The sequence below is a fragment of the Arvicanthis niloticus genome, chromosome 18 (assembly GCF_011762505.2).
Source record: "Arvicanthis niloticus isolate mArvNil1 chromosome 18, mArvNil1.pat.X, whole genome shotgun sequence".
NCBI classification, from domain to species: domain Eukaryota; kingdom Metazoa; phylum Chordata; class Mammalia; order Rodentia; family Muridae; genus Arvicanthis; species Arvicanthis niloticus.
The window spans coordinates 33,083,706-33,098,889 of NC_047675.1; the positions used below are offsets into that span (position 1 = coordinate 33,083,706).

The 15,184-nt window shown below is 44.6% G+C and overlaps 1 protein-coding gene and 1 non-coding gene across 2 annotated transcripts in view; one reads left to right on the top strand and one right to left on the bottom strand.

Moving 5' to 3' along the window:
- The window catches only part of Sntb2 (syntrophin beta 2), an 80,202-nt gene extending 68,510 nt beyond the window's left edge, over positions 1 to 11,692 (top strand). The window contains exons 5-7 of the mRNA XM_034522839.2: positions 1,975 to 2,171; positions 10,034 to 10,218; positions 11,339 to 11,692. Coding sequence (XP_034378730.1) covers positions 1,975 to 2,171; positions 10,034 to 10,218; positions 11,339 to 11,431 — 475 coding nt within the window. The 3' untranslated portion in view covers positions 11,432 to 11,692. The remainder of the gene's footprint in view (positions 1 to 1,974; positions 2,172 to 10,033; positions 10,219 to 11,338) is intronic.
- On the bottom strand, positions 9,759 to 9,860 carry LOC117723549 (U6 spliceosomal RNA). Its single transcript, XR_004608662.1, has one exon. It is a non-coding gene; the product is annotated as a U6 spliceosomal RNA (small nuclear RNA).
- Positions 11,693 to 15,184: the final 3,492 nt, after the last annotated feature.

The window sequence follows — 15,184 nt, forward strand, 5'->3', positions numbered from 1 at the left end:
GAACTCACTCTATAGACCAGGCTGGCCTCGAACTCAGAAATCCATCTGCCTCGGCCTCCCAAGTGCTGGGATTAAAGGCGTGCACCACCACTGCCCAGCTTGTGGTCTTTTTCTATAAGCTGTCTTTGACTGGGAGAGACATGGCTACTGTACCTTGTGGTATTGAGCTTGTGGGACTAATATGGCAAAACTGCTGAAGCTCATCTTGCATGAGCTCATCTGGCCACCCCACAAAAGTGGGGGTGGGGGACATTGGCAGTGTGTCCTAACCAATGGCTGCTCCCCAAATCCAGCAGCTGGTTTGAATTAGATCCCCTTTGCCAAATATTTCAAAATCAAATCTAGAAGGAAAGTATCTCCCTAGACTTGATATTTTGTAATGTCTGACGTGGGGTTAGCAATCAAACTGAACGTGGTACTTTCCTCTTACTTGGATCATGTGTAGAGTAATTTTAAGACTTAACTCTTTCTGAGCTAGCTCATGTTCACCTGGTAGGTAAGTTTCACAGGAAGCACTTTAGTAACTCCATAGGCAAGTCTGTAAGTTCAAATGTATCTCCCAGTAATACTAAAATGTTACTTGTGATTTTCACTGTGCTGACAGTTGCCCTGGGGGTAAATTAAAATGTTGATAATATTTTAGGGCAGTTGGTAACATGCACAGAACACACCTATGTGGGTAATCATCATGTTTCTCCAAATGGACTTTGGGTGTGGGGAACCAGTTTAACTTTAATTTTTTTTTTACTGAAGTAATAAGAACTCAGTTTGGGGGCTGAGGGGGTGCTCAGTTGGTGAGAGTGCTTGTCTTGAGCACACATGGACTCTGATTCCAGCACCCAGATACAAAGTCATCCCACACGTGTGCCTGTAGTCCCAGTGCTATAGGAGAACAATACAGGAGGATTGCTAGGACTTTCTGGCCATAACCTAACTCCAGGTTTAGTAGGAGACCCCATCTCAAGGGAATAAGGTCATAGAGCATGCCATCATAGAACAGAGCAAATGACGTCCCTCCACATAAGTACAGGCACACACACACACACAGGCCACATCCACAACACAAATTATCAGCTTTATTTATTCATCTTAATATTCTACATGATGAATAGGAATTACTAAACTGAGATACTTATACTTCATTCTGAAATATGATTTGATGAATCATGCTGCAAAGAAAAGGACTCGTGTTGTTGAGTCCTCCCTCAGCTCAGCGCCAACTGTTCCTCACGAACTTCAGTTTCCCCTTGGAAGAGGAGCTGATGAATATAGGCCACCATGCTCAGGTCCACGTCTGAAATAACCAAATTGATCTGTCACCTAAGGAAAATACTGGTGCTACTTGTTGCCTGTGATAAAATTCTGCTTTTCAAGGAAAATTATAAATCTGGATAAGGTTTCAGTGCTGCATATAAGGAGAACATGCACATTCTGAATTTTTTTGTGACGTTCATTTCATTTGACATAAAATCCTCAAAGTTCCTCCATGTGGTAGTTGATCATAGGACTTCCTCTTCTAGTCCACTGAATGGAACGTGCCATTGTTGGTTTTGTGTGTGGTGTTTTGTTTTGTTTTAGGCTGGCCTAAAATTTAGTAATTTTTTTCTGTAAGTGAATGTTTTGCCTTCATGTATGTCTGTGTATCATGAGTGTGTCTGGTGCCTGTGGAGAACAAGAGAGGATACCAGAGACCATTTTGAACTGCATCAAACCCTAGTCTTCTGGAAGAGTAGCAGGTGCCCTTAACCTGAGTCATCTCTAACCCCTGGCAGAATTATTTGCATCTATTTTTCTATTGGTAGGTATTTTCTTTATGAAAACAGTAAGTAGTGTCCTGCCTCCTGTGGCACCAGGGATTATTCTGTAGGATTAAAGGATATCAAAATATTATAATTTGGCTTTGAAATGCATTCATCTAAAAACTTGCTTGAAGGTAATGATCACTTTAGCTTTCTGTTCTATTTGTGGCCCTAGGTTGGTTCATTCGGGTTCTGGATGTCGGTCGCCCTCCCTTGGATCTGACCTGACCTTTGCTACCAGGACGGGCTCACGGCAGGGCATTGAGATGCATCTCTTCAGGGTTGAAACGCATCGGGATCTGTCGACATGGACCAGAATACTTGTTCAGGGCTGCCATGCTGCGGCTGAGCTGATCAAGGAAGTCTCCCTAGGTAGATACTTTGGTTTGTTTCGTTTCTTTCTTTCTTTGCTCCCTACTCCCTCCCTCTTCCCCCTTTCCCCCATCTCTCCCTGTCCCTCTCCCTTGCCCTCTCTCCCTCCCTCCCTCCCTCCTTGCCTTCCTTCCTGTTTGTGACAAGGTCTCACACAGCCCAGCCTGGCCTGGCACTCTTGATCCCCTGCCTCCACCTCCCCAGTGCTGCAGTCACAGGTGTACACTATCATTCCTGGCCCTGACCTTGGATTTCTGACAGTATTTAGTAGTTTTTTCAAGCCTTATCTTTATCGATATGTGCACTTTATGCCATGAGTGTACAGGTGCCCCTGGAGACCAGAGAAGGGCAGCCAAAGACATAGGATTTGCTTTTGTGGATGCTGAGAATCAAACAGGAATCCTTTATAAAAGCAAAGGATGAACCTTTTTTTAATTTTAATTTTTATTTATTTATTATATGTAAGTACACTGTAGCTGTCTTCAGGCATCCCATAAGAGGGCATCTGATCTTATTATGGATGGCTGTGAGCCACCATGTGGTTGCTGGGATTTGAACTCATGATCTCCAGAAGAGCAGTCAGTGCTCTTAACTACTGAGCCATCTCACCAGCCCAAAACTATTGTTTTTGTATGCCAATTATATAAGCTGTTAAAACATAATAGCTGTACTGGTGGTGGAGGAAAGAAACCTGGTATCTGTCTCACACAGTGTTAACCACCATACTACCACATGTTGCTTTTTTCACTGTGCATCATTTTAATCTACATTTAATAGTATAAGAACCCAGGATAAGAATTAGATGCACTGACTATAGTTAAGAAGATTTGGTGTCTAAGGGCATTTAGATACCCTTAAATACAAGCGTCTGGCAGTTTGTAGCTATGGAAGATACAGTGTTTGGAATGAGTTTCTCTTCAAAAATTTGAAAATGTCTGTCCAACACTCCTCATTTCCACTATGGACGCTCCCTCTAGTGGCTCGTCCCTACTGGTTGTTTTGTTCTACCGTGGATGTGCCCCCTGGTGGCTAGACATTATGAACTTGGTGTTTCACATATGCTCTGTAGACATACAGGCATTCCAGTTTGCCTTTCGGTTTCACGAAACAAGGGTCAGAGTGGCTGGGACTTGAGTTGCAGGTCTTATATACAGCCAGTGCCTTCAGCCCCTCCTTCCCTCTCCAGATGACTCCTACTCTTGAGCAGATTAAATGCCTGAAGGACAGACAGTATCAATCCCTATCATTCATTAAATCAGCAAACATTTTCTAAGCACTCTACTGTTTACCAAGAGCTAGGCTTTATAATGATAGAGATAAAAGTAAATAAGACCTATTTCCTGTCCTTGACCAAAGAGTTGTGAGAAGAGTATAGAACAGCATCCTGTTGTTCTCGGTAATTAGTTTGTTGGTGAGACTAATAGGGTGGTTTTTCTTACAGCATTAACCAGGAATGCTATCCCAGCCTTTCATATTTGGTGTTTTTATAAGCTTCTGCTTACCAATGAGCATAAATTCGTGACATTTTCCTCCAGTAATGTAGTAATCACCTTAGGTGTCTTCTATTTGTGGTCCTAGGTTGTTTCATTCAGGTTCTAGGACCTACTTCCTTCAAAGTTGTCCTATAATGCTCAAAAGAGCCAGAGTCAGTCAGCTTCTCTCCCCTTCTCTCCCTCCCTCCCTCCCTCCCTCCCTCCCTCCCTCCCTCCCTCCCTCCCTCCCTCCCTCTCCTTCATGCACTGTCTCTGTCTCATGCTCTGCTGCTATAGGGTCAGGTCAAAGGACTCTCCAAAAATACTGAAATTCCCTAGAACTACAAGTTAACTAAATAACTGATCCCAGAGTAGTAGAAGCAGAATTTGTAGACGGTCTCCATCCTCCTAATAATACCAGTCTTTGGTTTTAAGAAATGCAAAGTGGAGATGGGCAGCGGAGCTCAGTATCACCATGGAGAGGCTTCGGATTCGGTCTTCAGCACTACAAAAAGAATAAATAAACAGGCATGGCTGGGAAGATAAAGTGCTCGCCACACTACATGAAGACCCAGGTTCAATGACCAGAGCCCATGTAGAAATCCAGCTGTGCTGGCTTGTATGTGCACTCCCAGCGCCGGGCAGGTCAAGACAAGGATCCCCAGGACTCACTGGCTGGCCAGTCTAGCTGAATCAGTGAGCCCAGACCAACATGAGACCTTGTCTCCAAAAAATAAGGTGGATAGCACCTGGGGAGGAATAATTCCTAAGGTCTTTGCTCTGGTCTCTATACACATGTACCTGTGCATGCACCCACACATGCACACAAACATACAACATGATTGACATTCATTTCAGTGTAACACTGATTGACTCCTGGCTTTAGTATGTTACCTTAGTGTGTCTTTCTATTCAGTAATGCCCTGTGATGTGGAAAAGCCAATGTCCTTTCCACTTATGAGTGTAAGACATAGTAACCAGAGCAGTGGAATGAAAACCAGATTTGCGGGGATGGTGAGTGTCATAGAAGTAAAAGAAAGAGGTGTCAGGGATGAATGGGGGAACCATCGGCTGGTGTGCATTAGACTGACATTAACAGTGCTTTGTGAGGCTCACCAAAACTAAATTGTTTTTAATTTTTCAGCTAACATAATAGCTAAACTAATCAATTTCATTGTGTATGTGCACCACATGGATACAGTGCCCATGGAGGCCAGAAGAGGGCTTGGATCACCTGGAACTGGGATCAGACATGGTTGTGAGCTGTCCTGTGGGCCCTGGGATGGAAACAAGAACAGCCAGTGCTCTTAACTGAGCCATCTCCCCACCAGTCACCATGACATTTTCATGCACACACATCCATGTTCATCCACCAGCACCCTCTCGTCCCAACACTCCTCCTCTTCTCTCCTCAAACAGTCCCTGCCTTAGTTAGCATTACTATCGCTGTGCTGAGACATCATGACCAAAACAACTTGGGGAAAAAGGATTTATTTCATTCACAGTTCCAGAGAACAGTTTATCACTGAGACCAGTGAAGGCAGGAACCTGGAAGCAGGAGCTGATGCAGAAGCCATGGAAGATGATGCTAACGGGCTTGCTCCCATGGCTCGCTCAGCCTGCTTTCTTATGGAGTCCAGGACCACCAGCCTAGGAGTGGCACCACCCACAGTGAGCTGGGCCCGCCCCCATCAATCACTAATTAAGAAAATGCCCTACATGCTTGTCTAGGCCTAATTTTATACAGACATTTTCTCAGTTCAGGCTCCAATTTGTATCAAGTTGTCATAAAACTAACCATTACAGTCCCTCTTCTGGGTTTATGTTTTCTTTAATTTATTGTTTGTGTTGGCTGTGTGTATGTACAGGTCTGTGGGTGTCATAGGTCAACCATGGGAGTTCCTCAGGAGCCACCCACTTTGATTTATTTTTAATTTTTGTTACATTCATGTCTTATGTATGACATGTATGGGGGTCACATGCAGGAGCTAGTTCTCTCCTTCCTGTGGGTCCCAAGGGCTCAGATCCTCAGGCTTGGCAGCAAATTATTTTACATGCTGAGACATCTTGGTGGCTAACTTTGCTTTGGAGATATGACCTGTCACTGCATTGTGGGGGCTCATTGATTAGGCTCTGCTGGCTGGCACTGAGATTACAGATGTGCAGTACCACACCTGGCTTTTGGGGGGTGGAAAGGAAGTTGGGTTTTTGTGTTGTTTTTTGGTTTGGTTTAATTTTTTTTTTTTCAAGATAGAGTTTCTCTGTACAGGTCTGTGGGTGTCATAGGTCAACCATGAGAGTTCCTCAGGAGCCACCCACAGACAAGGCTGGCCCTGAACCCAGAGATCCGCCTGCCTCTGCCTCAGAAGTACTGGGATTAAAGGTGTGTGCCACCTGGCCTAGCCCACACCTGGTGGTTTATATGGGGGCTGAGGATGTAATTCAGGTTCTTGTGCTTTTTACCAACTTAGCCATCTCCCTGGCCCTACAACATCATTTTTGTTTTTTTAAAGTTAGACTAAAATTGTTTCCTTTTGTTTTCTGAGATAGCTTTTTCATAGCCAGTGATGGCAATCAACTCCTGATTCCTCTCCCTCTGCCTCCTGAGCACTGGGGATTACAGGCATGTTCCATCACACCCTCTGAAAACAAATACTAGAAATACATGAAGAGGAGCTGGAGAGATGGCTCAGAGGTTAAGGGCACTGACTGTTCTTCCAGAGGTCCTGAGTTCAATCCCTAGCAACCACATGGTGGCTCACAGTCATCTGTAATGGGATCTGATGCCCTCTTCTGGTGTGTCTGAAGACAGCTACAGTGTACTCACATACATGAAATAAATCTTTAAAAAAAGAAAAGAAAAGAAATACATGAAGAGGCATGAATGCCGAGCCAAAGTGAGGAAGGGCTTCTTTTCCAGCACGGTTCTTTGTTCTGCTGGGCCCTCTGGTCCCCGGGAAAGGCCAGGCTCCAGAGGCTGTCTGCTCTTAAGGTTAGCCTTCCATGAATTTTTTAGGTTAGTGGTAGCTGACGGTGGAGTTCTCAAAGACCGAATGTTTGTCAATTATGCATGAGGACCTGGGTTCAATCCTCAGCACCACATAGGCCAGATATGATGGTGTATGGCTGTAATTCCAGCAGGTTCTAGTTTCCTTTCTGTTGCTGTGATTAAAAACCCTGACCACAAGCAACTTTAGAGAAGAAAGGATTTACATGGCTTATACTTCCAGGTCACAGTCCATCACAGAGAGAGGTCAGCACAGGAGCCTAAGGTGAGAACTATGGAACACTGTAGGCTTGCCGGCTTGCTGGCTTGCTCCCAGGTTCAGGCTTACCTAGCTTTCTTGTACAGCCTGGATCCTCCCACACCAGTCATCAGTCGTGTCCCTCACAGACATGGTCACAGACCAATCTGATCTAGGTAATCCCTTAATCAAGACTCCCTCAGATGACTCTAGACTATTCCAGATTGACAGCTGAAGCTAACTAGGACACAGCATTTGAGAGGTGGACATGGGACACCTGAAATTCAAGGTCATTCTTAGCCACACAGACCAGCATGAGCTACACTGAGACTAAAATAAAACAAGGGGCTAGAGAGATGGCTCAGTGGCTGCCCTTGTAAAGAGATAGATTCAGTTCCTAGTATCCACATGGAGGCTCACAGCTATCTCATTGCAGACCCAGAAGATCCAATGTGGTCCTCTAGGCACTGGGCCTGCATGTGATACACAGATAAATGCAGACAAAACATTTATCCACATAAAGAAAAATAAATAAAGCAAAAAGTATAAAATAAAATAGGGCTAGATGGCTCCGTGTGTGTGAGAACTGCTGACAACCTGAATTCCATCTCATTATCCACTCGGCAGAGTAAGGGAACAGACTCCCAAACTTGGCCTGTAACTTGCACGTGCCCACTGTAGCTTGCAGGTGTGTTTGTGCAAGGCACACATACCACAAAATAGATAAATACTCAGTGTCTAGACATAAACATACTCAGCATGGTCTTCCCTGCTCCTTTTTAAGGTTGAGGTAACTATAAACAAGGCTCTGCTTTTCAAAAGTCCTTCTTCTCATGTACGTTTGCTTTGCCTCCTTCTCTCCTGAGGCAACACGGTTCAAACAGAACATGTGGGAAACCTCGGGACCTAGAAATGTAGCTCAGTGCTTTCCTACCATGTGAGAAGAATCTCACACAAGTCTGGTATGGAGTTGATGGCTTCTCTTTCCTGGCTGTGACTCACCTGCCTGCATGACACCTTCCACAGCCAGGACTGTAAGAACTTGAGCTATCTTGAACTAGATTAGAGCTGACCCTGTAGACCCCAGTCCCCTCACTACACTCTGGCTTCAGAGATGTTAGTAGGACCACACTGTGGGTGCCTCGGTTAGAGTACGCCTGTTTCCCTACCGCAGTCATTTGTTTACAGACAGTGCTGATGTCACCCATGCTTGCTCCTTGGCCACTGGGTTCCTTTTCCGAGGATAACTAACGGTCTGTTGTGGACGCTCACTTCACATGGTTCAGAGAAGGACACCACCACTGTTGATCTGTTTTTCTCCTTCCTGGTTTGTTAAACATACAGCTGCATTAACTCATAGGATTTTTTGCATATACAGTGAGAGAGTATGTTGGCTACATGGGATGACCTGCTTGAAGAGCCATTCTTGTTAAAATGGAGAAGAAGCAAAACTCAGCTCTGATCTTTACATATCACTCGGGAGCCCAAGCTAGCCTTAGGTTGTTGATTCTCCAACCCCAGCCACTTAGCTAAGTGTTGAGATTACAGGCATATGTGCCCACACCCAGTGGCCAGAGTTTCTGTTTTGATTTAGATGTATCTTTGTTTGGTTGATCTTTTAATTTTTTTTATTACATTAGTTCATGAGACTATCAGAGGACAGAGGTCAGAGGACAATTTGTGAGTCTGTCCTCTTCCTCCCATCGTGTGGGTCCAGGGATGGAATAGACTTGGTAGTAAGCACCATTTACCTACTGAGTCATCTTGCAGCCCAGTTTTGTTGGGGAGGGAGGTTCTGGCAGTGTTTGTCTTGTCCTATTTTCTATGGTACTGGGGATTAAAGCCTCTTTCCTGCTAGGTGAGCACACTACACTGGGCGGCATCCCCAGCCCCAGTTGTATTGTTTGAACAACAGCCACCTCATGACTTACTGAGCATAAACTTCTAATAGACATTATCTCCTTCCCAGATCCCAAACCAAAGCGTGTTACAACTCTGAAGGGCTCTCTGCCCTTGCTCCTTCCTCTTGCCCAGGCTCTGAAGTCCAGGCTCACATCTGCCTCCCAAGCACTGGGATTAAAGGCGTGCACTACCCCCTCCCGGATAGTTGATCTTTTCTTTGGGGTTTATCTGAATTCCTATCCTAGAAACCTTTTTCTGACTTCAGCTTCAGCTCAGTTTTGAGTGTGTGTCATTGTGTTTTATATAGTCTATTTCATACAGTTAGATATGTATAAAGTCTTTGAGATTAGAGAATGCCCCTTTGCCTCCACCTCACTGCATACAATTGATATCCAGTTGAATGGAAGTCAAGAAGAGTTAGGCTGTAGCCTACCTCACCTCAGTTAAGATGCTGACTTGGGCCAAAGTAATCTTAGGGGGTGGAGCCTGTGCTCAATTGTTCAGAACAGAACATGTACCTACTCTTGCAGAGGACTTGAGTTTGATTCCCAGTACCCACATCAGGTAACTCACAGTCAACTGTAACTTCAGCTCCAGCAGCAGCACCCGGGTCTTCTTGGACACTGCATGCACATGCACATACTCCACACAGATATATACACATATAATTAAAAACGATACCAGGGGTGGTGCCGCATGCCTTTAACCCCTGCATTCCAGAGGCAGAGACAGGTGGGTCTCTGAGTGCAGGTCAACCTGGTCTCTGTATCCAGTTCCAGGATACCCAAGGCTACACGGGAAGATCTTGTGTCACAAAGAAAACTTGGCCTGGCTTGTGTAGCCCATGTTTATAATCCTACCACTTGAAATAGGTAAGCAGGAAGATCAGGAGCAGTACGTAATTACATACCAACTTGGGGCACATTGGACACTGTCTCTAAATAAAAATAACAACGGGCCTGTGTACAATATAAATCCACTGTTTCATGAATTTCCATGTCATCCTTGCATGGGAGCATGTTAATCTTCCCTGATTTATCCCAATTTTAGTATTCATGCTGTCAAAGTAAGTGCAGAATAATAAATCTTTTAAAAATTTTATTTTAGAAAACTTTAAGCAGCTTAGGCCTCATATATTCTCAAGAAAAGGTTGTTTTTCTTGCTTGAAACCAGAATAATCCTTTTCTACTTGATAACTCAAATATGATCTTTATTCTATCTGAGTTTTTCTTGTCTTTGACAGGCTGCACCTTAAGTGGCCAAGAGGTCAGATTCACCGTCCACTACGAACATGGGTTCACTATCACCAGAGACAACGGAGGCACCAGCAGCATATTGTATCGATACCCCTTTGAACGGCTGAAGATGTCTGCTGATGATGGAATCAGAAATCTTTATTTGGATTTTGGTGGCCCTGAGGGAGAACTGGTGAGAATGGGTCTGAAACTGCGAGCACGGTGATGGGGATGTGTCTGCACGAGCGTCCTGTCTCTCACGTGGCTTCTGCTTTGCTTCTTGCTTGCCTTCCTTTACTGTGCTGATTGAAGGCTGGGCATGTGCTTTACCTCTGAGCTGCATCCAGCCCAGCCTTTCACTGTGTTTTACCTCCTATGGAGAAAGTTATGGCCCGGCATTTGACATTCCATTAGTTTTTAAGTTTTGTCTGAGAACTAACTGGGAGATAGTAAAATATTTGCTCTACATGTATGAAGACATGAGTTTAATCCCCTCCCCCGAAAAATCTACCTTGAAAAAGCTGGCTGTGTAGCACACGTGTGTAACCCCAGCATCGGGGAGGCCAGGACATACATGCCTGGGCCTTGTTGAGCATCCAGCCTGGCTTTTGTGGCAAGTTCTAGGCCAGTGAGAGACCCTGTCTCACAAAAGCACTTGAAGAGAGCCATAGCAAAGGCTCGGCAGGTAAAGGCCATCACCACAGCTCATGATCTATGGTGGATTCTCCAGGAGAGAACCAGCTTCTATAAGCTGTCCTTTGATGTGTGTGCTGGTACTCATGTAGACACACACACCAGACATAAATAAATAATTACAAATACAGCTCAGTTCCTAGACTGCTTGCCCAGCATGCACAAAGCCCTGTGTTTGATCCCATGTACCACATAAATCTGGGCATGCTGGTGCCTCCCCATAATCTCAGCACTTGAAGATCCCGGTGGGCGGATCAGGAATTCAAGGTTATCCACAGGTATGGATAAGCTCTAGGTTTGCCTGGGCTATATAAGATTGCCTTTTTAAAACAAAATAAAAATAAAACAAAAGTGAGGCATCACATCTAAATGTATTTAATACCATTGTTTATAAAGTGTGTATAGGGCTGGAGAGATGGCTTAGCAGTTGAGAGCACTGGCTGCTCTTCCAGAGGACCTGGGTTCAGTTCAGCACAGACATGGCAGATCACAACTGCCTGTAACTCAGGTTCTTGTGGATGTGACTCCCTCACACAGACATATATAGGACAAACACTAAATGTACATGAAAGAAAGGAAAGGAGAGTGTTACAGTCACGACTCATGTCTCTTTCCCACAGACTATGGACCTGCATTCTTGTCCAAAGCCGATTGTATTTGTATTGCACACGTTCTTATCTGCCAAAGTCACCCGCATGGGACTGCTTGTGTGAGCAGCAGCAGCGAAGAAAGCGTTGACTGTCACAGGAAGTATTTCCACCTCACAAGATGAGAATATAAAAAAGCAACAACAGAGAAGCACAAACAGAAGCCCTGCTCCCTCCATCACAGTGCCTTCCTGAGGACCTGCAGACCACTGCTGGACCACAACAGGGTTTTAGGAAGGGCCGACCTTTCCCACACAGCCTTGGTCCGAAGTTCTCGAACTGTAACAAGCTCCGCATCAAAGCTGTTGACTTGTCGTCTTATTTCATAATGTGACCTCTGAGTAATTAGGTTTATTTCCTGGTATGAAGCCTGGCTCTTTGGGTTTCTCTTCCGACAGAAACAAATAGTGAAAAGGGATTCTCCCTTTGTCTCTGTAGGAATCATTGGGACATAGCCTTGAGCTCTTCAGAGGATAATTGTCGCTCCCCAGGTGCTAGTGTGCAGCTGCCGCCCCTCAGGCAGATCCCACACAGGCCACTGCACCGTGGTGTCACTGTCTTCACCTTGGAAATCCTTGAGAGTTATCCTCCACCTACCCTGGCTCTCGCTGGCCCACCCTGCCCCACCCTCCCCACCTGTAGCACCAGCTCTGCCACCCATAAGTGCTGCCTTTAGGACTCAGAACTTGCACAGTCTGGTTGTCTTTGCCTTTGCTCCCCTTTTTGTGGTGTCCAAGTTGAAAAGCAAGTTGGAAACTGCTGCTCTTAAAGAGGAGTTTTGCTTTCTTTAGTTTATATTGAGTTTGTATTTGGTAGGAGCCAGGGGATGGTCTACAGTTTATTTTGAAAGATCCTCACTTTAAGCCAAGCCATTTCTTACTGCTTACCAAATGTGCCTTTGGTTAGTGTCAGTGAAGCTTTATTAGGGACGGTTTGGATGACTAGGTCTCACTGCCATTCCCCGGATCCCCCCAGCTTCCAGGGGTCATCCTTGAAGCCAGTTCATTAATGGCGTCTTTCAGTGGTGATTTTGTGGGTCAAGTTAGCTTTGCAGCACAGATGCCATATCGAGTGGCACAGGGCACTGTGAGGCCAGGAGAGATCCTGGCACTGGTCTTTTGTGGCTCCAAAGTAAGGACAAGTCACCTCCAGCTCAAGGTTTAACATTGGCTTCCTAACATACCCTGGGTGGGCAAGATGACGAGAGAGAGCATGGTAGTCACCTGCATTTTGCTCAGCAAGGCCAAGTGTTGCCATGATTCAATGTGAGTGTGACTGGAAGATCTCCTCAGTTGGAAGGGAGAGAGACATCTAAAAGTGTTTGAAACATTCTCTACATAAAATATCAAGATTTGCACAGCCCCTGAATCTGAACAAAAAGGAAATATCAACTTAGAGTTTTCTAACCTCTCTGAAAACATGTCTAGAAACAGCTCTCATTTTCTAGATTTCTCTGGAGTGCTACACAAGGATATGACACTTCAAATGGGGTAGAGGACGAAAGGAAAGAAAACACGAGTGTCTGCGCAGAACCTGAGCTGCTTTGTTTGACAGGGTAGCCAGAGGAAAGAGCAAATGCCCAAGCAGAGGTGTCACCCCACTGTCCTCCACTGTCTGTGAGTCAGGCCTCCTGTTCTGCAGTCAGACTAACAGGATCCAGAGCTGGGGAGAAAGTCATAACCCTGAGATTGCTTCCATCCATGATACTTATTCAGCTCAAAGGAAACAAAAGAAATGTCCCAGCTCTGAGCACAGAAAGCAGAGTGCTCCAGCTCCTGCCTCACTGAGCTAGGGCTGTGAAAGGCGGGACCACCAGGAAGGCACTTCTGCCACCCTGTTCTTAGAAGAGCTATAAGCGGGTGTGCTGACAGCCAGGTAAGGTGTGCACATGTTCTGGCTGAGGATGGTGGCCCACAGGGTTTTTAATACTGCCATTTGAGTCTTGTAAATTGAAGGCTTATGGGTGATTTCTTTGTCATTAGCAGCCCCAAGAGCAAGGTCCTAAGCTGCTTGTTCCAGAAGCTGTAGCAGCCAACCCCCGTCCCCAGGCAGGTGGTCATTAGGAATTTTTCAGACCACAAGTGGAATGCTTTTTGTGAGTGTGGAACGCCTTGCTACAAACCTATATTATCAGTTTTGTACTCAAATGCCAAAATATAGCAAAATATTTTAAAAAAAATAACTAAAAATGGGTATCATTGATAATTCACCTCTCTTATAGAGTCAGCTATATTGTCTTTTCTTTTTCATCTTGAGCAATGTTGGGGCTGTTGTGGGTTCCCGGTGTCAAGTGGGCAGGAAACTGCAGAGCACTTCCTGTTAAGATGGACCACTTTCTAGGCATCTTTGCATTCCACACAGACCCAGGCCACCCCTTATGATGAGAACTCTCCTCCCCATAAGAAAGAGGACTAAAGGAAGCTGATGTTGTCAACAGGCCTTGCCTAGAAATTGGTATCAAATATTTTATATAAAGGAATGCTCGTGTGTATATGCCATATTTATTAATAATTATAACTAAAGTCACCAACTTATAGACAGTTTCAGGTTAAATACTGGGACACGTATGGGCAATCAGAAGTGTTACTTTAAATGCCATCTGCCTATTTTGAAGCCATGTTTAGCACTTTTTAGACTAGGGTAAGTCTGATAGTGCCTGGTGGGTTTTTGTCTTTTATTTTTGTCTGAACTCTTAAAGTTTGTTACTGGAAATTATTTGCATGGTAAGAGAGATTGAATTATTTATTTTTTATATATAGAACAATCTCTCTAACCAACAAATAGCTCACATTGTTACTGATTTGTTTGTTTTCCTAACTTTTTCTCCTGGACAGAACAGTAGCAAAGCTTTGTTCAGCTGAATAAATGCACTTAGCTGATAAACCAAAATGTATTCTTTCAAAACAAGAAATTATCTGTTAGCACCCCCCACAAAAAATTAGGCTATTCAGAATTTGAACACAAGTACCCCTCACCCCTAGAAAAGAAAAGTTTTACTATGAGTGGTTTTGATAAACAAAATCTGTGGGGAAAATTACCGATTTCTTAAAATTTTATAAGAAACTCAAAGTCTTCTAGTTTAAATGCATGTGAATTTGTTTTCAAAACCGTGGAAGAATCTACCCCTGTGTTTTAATGCAAATCACCGCCAAAGCTGCTATGCAACTTCCTTAAAAACCCTGCCTGCCAAAGAAGTGAGCCGGGGAGAGTGGGAGACTCCAGTACTTCCTGTTCTTTTGTATGTTTTCTTGGACACCTACCTGGACCCTATTTTATTATTCTCACTGGTTCAAGCTATTGATTGTACACGATATTTAAATGTGCAAATATTCTGCTTCCATTCCCACATGGCTGCTGGCAGCTCTAGGTCCAAGAATGAACTGGCTCCTTAGAATGTTGGGTCAGTGGTTAAGAGGGCTTGCTGCTCTATCATGAGGACTGGAGATCAGATCTCCCAGGAAAGGAAGAAATGGAGGGAGGGAGGCAGGAAGCAAGGAAGCAAGGAAGCAAGGAAGCAAGGAAGCAAGGAAGGAAGGAAGGAAGGAAGGAAGGAAGGAAGGAAGGAAGGAAGGAAGAAACTTGTGATCTCTAATGAGAGGGTCAAATGCCAGGTCATTTAGGTCTTAAAAGCACATTGCTCTGGACAGATTTTAATAGGTAGCACTACAGCGTTCGTCTGAGTTTACTTTGGAAGTTACTCCAGGTTTGTCAGGCACAAGGACTACGCAGCAAGACTCTGTCTCAGAACAACAACAAAATTCTAGTGCTTGGGAGCTGCAGGCAAAGAATTCAGATGAGCTGTGTACTCAGTCCAAGGCC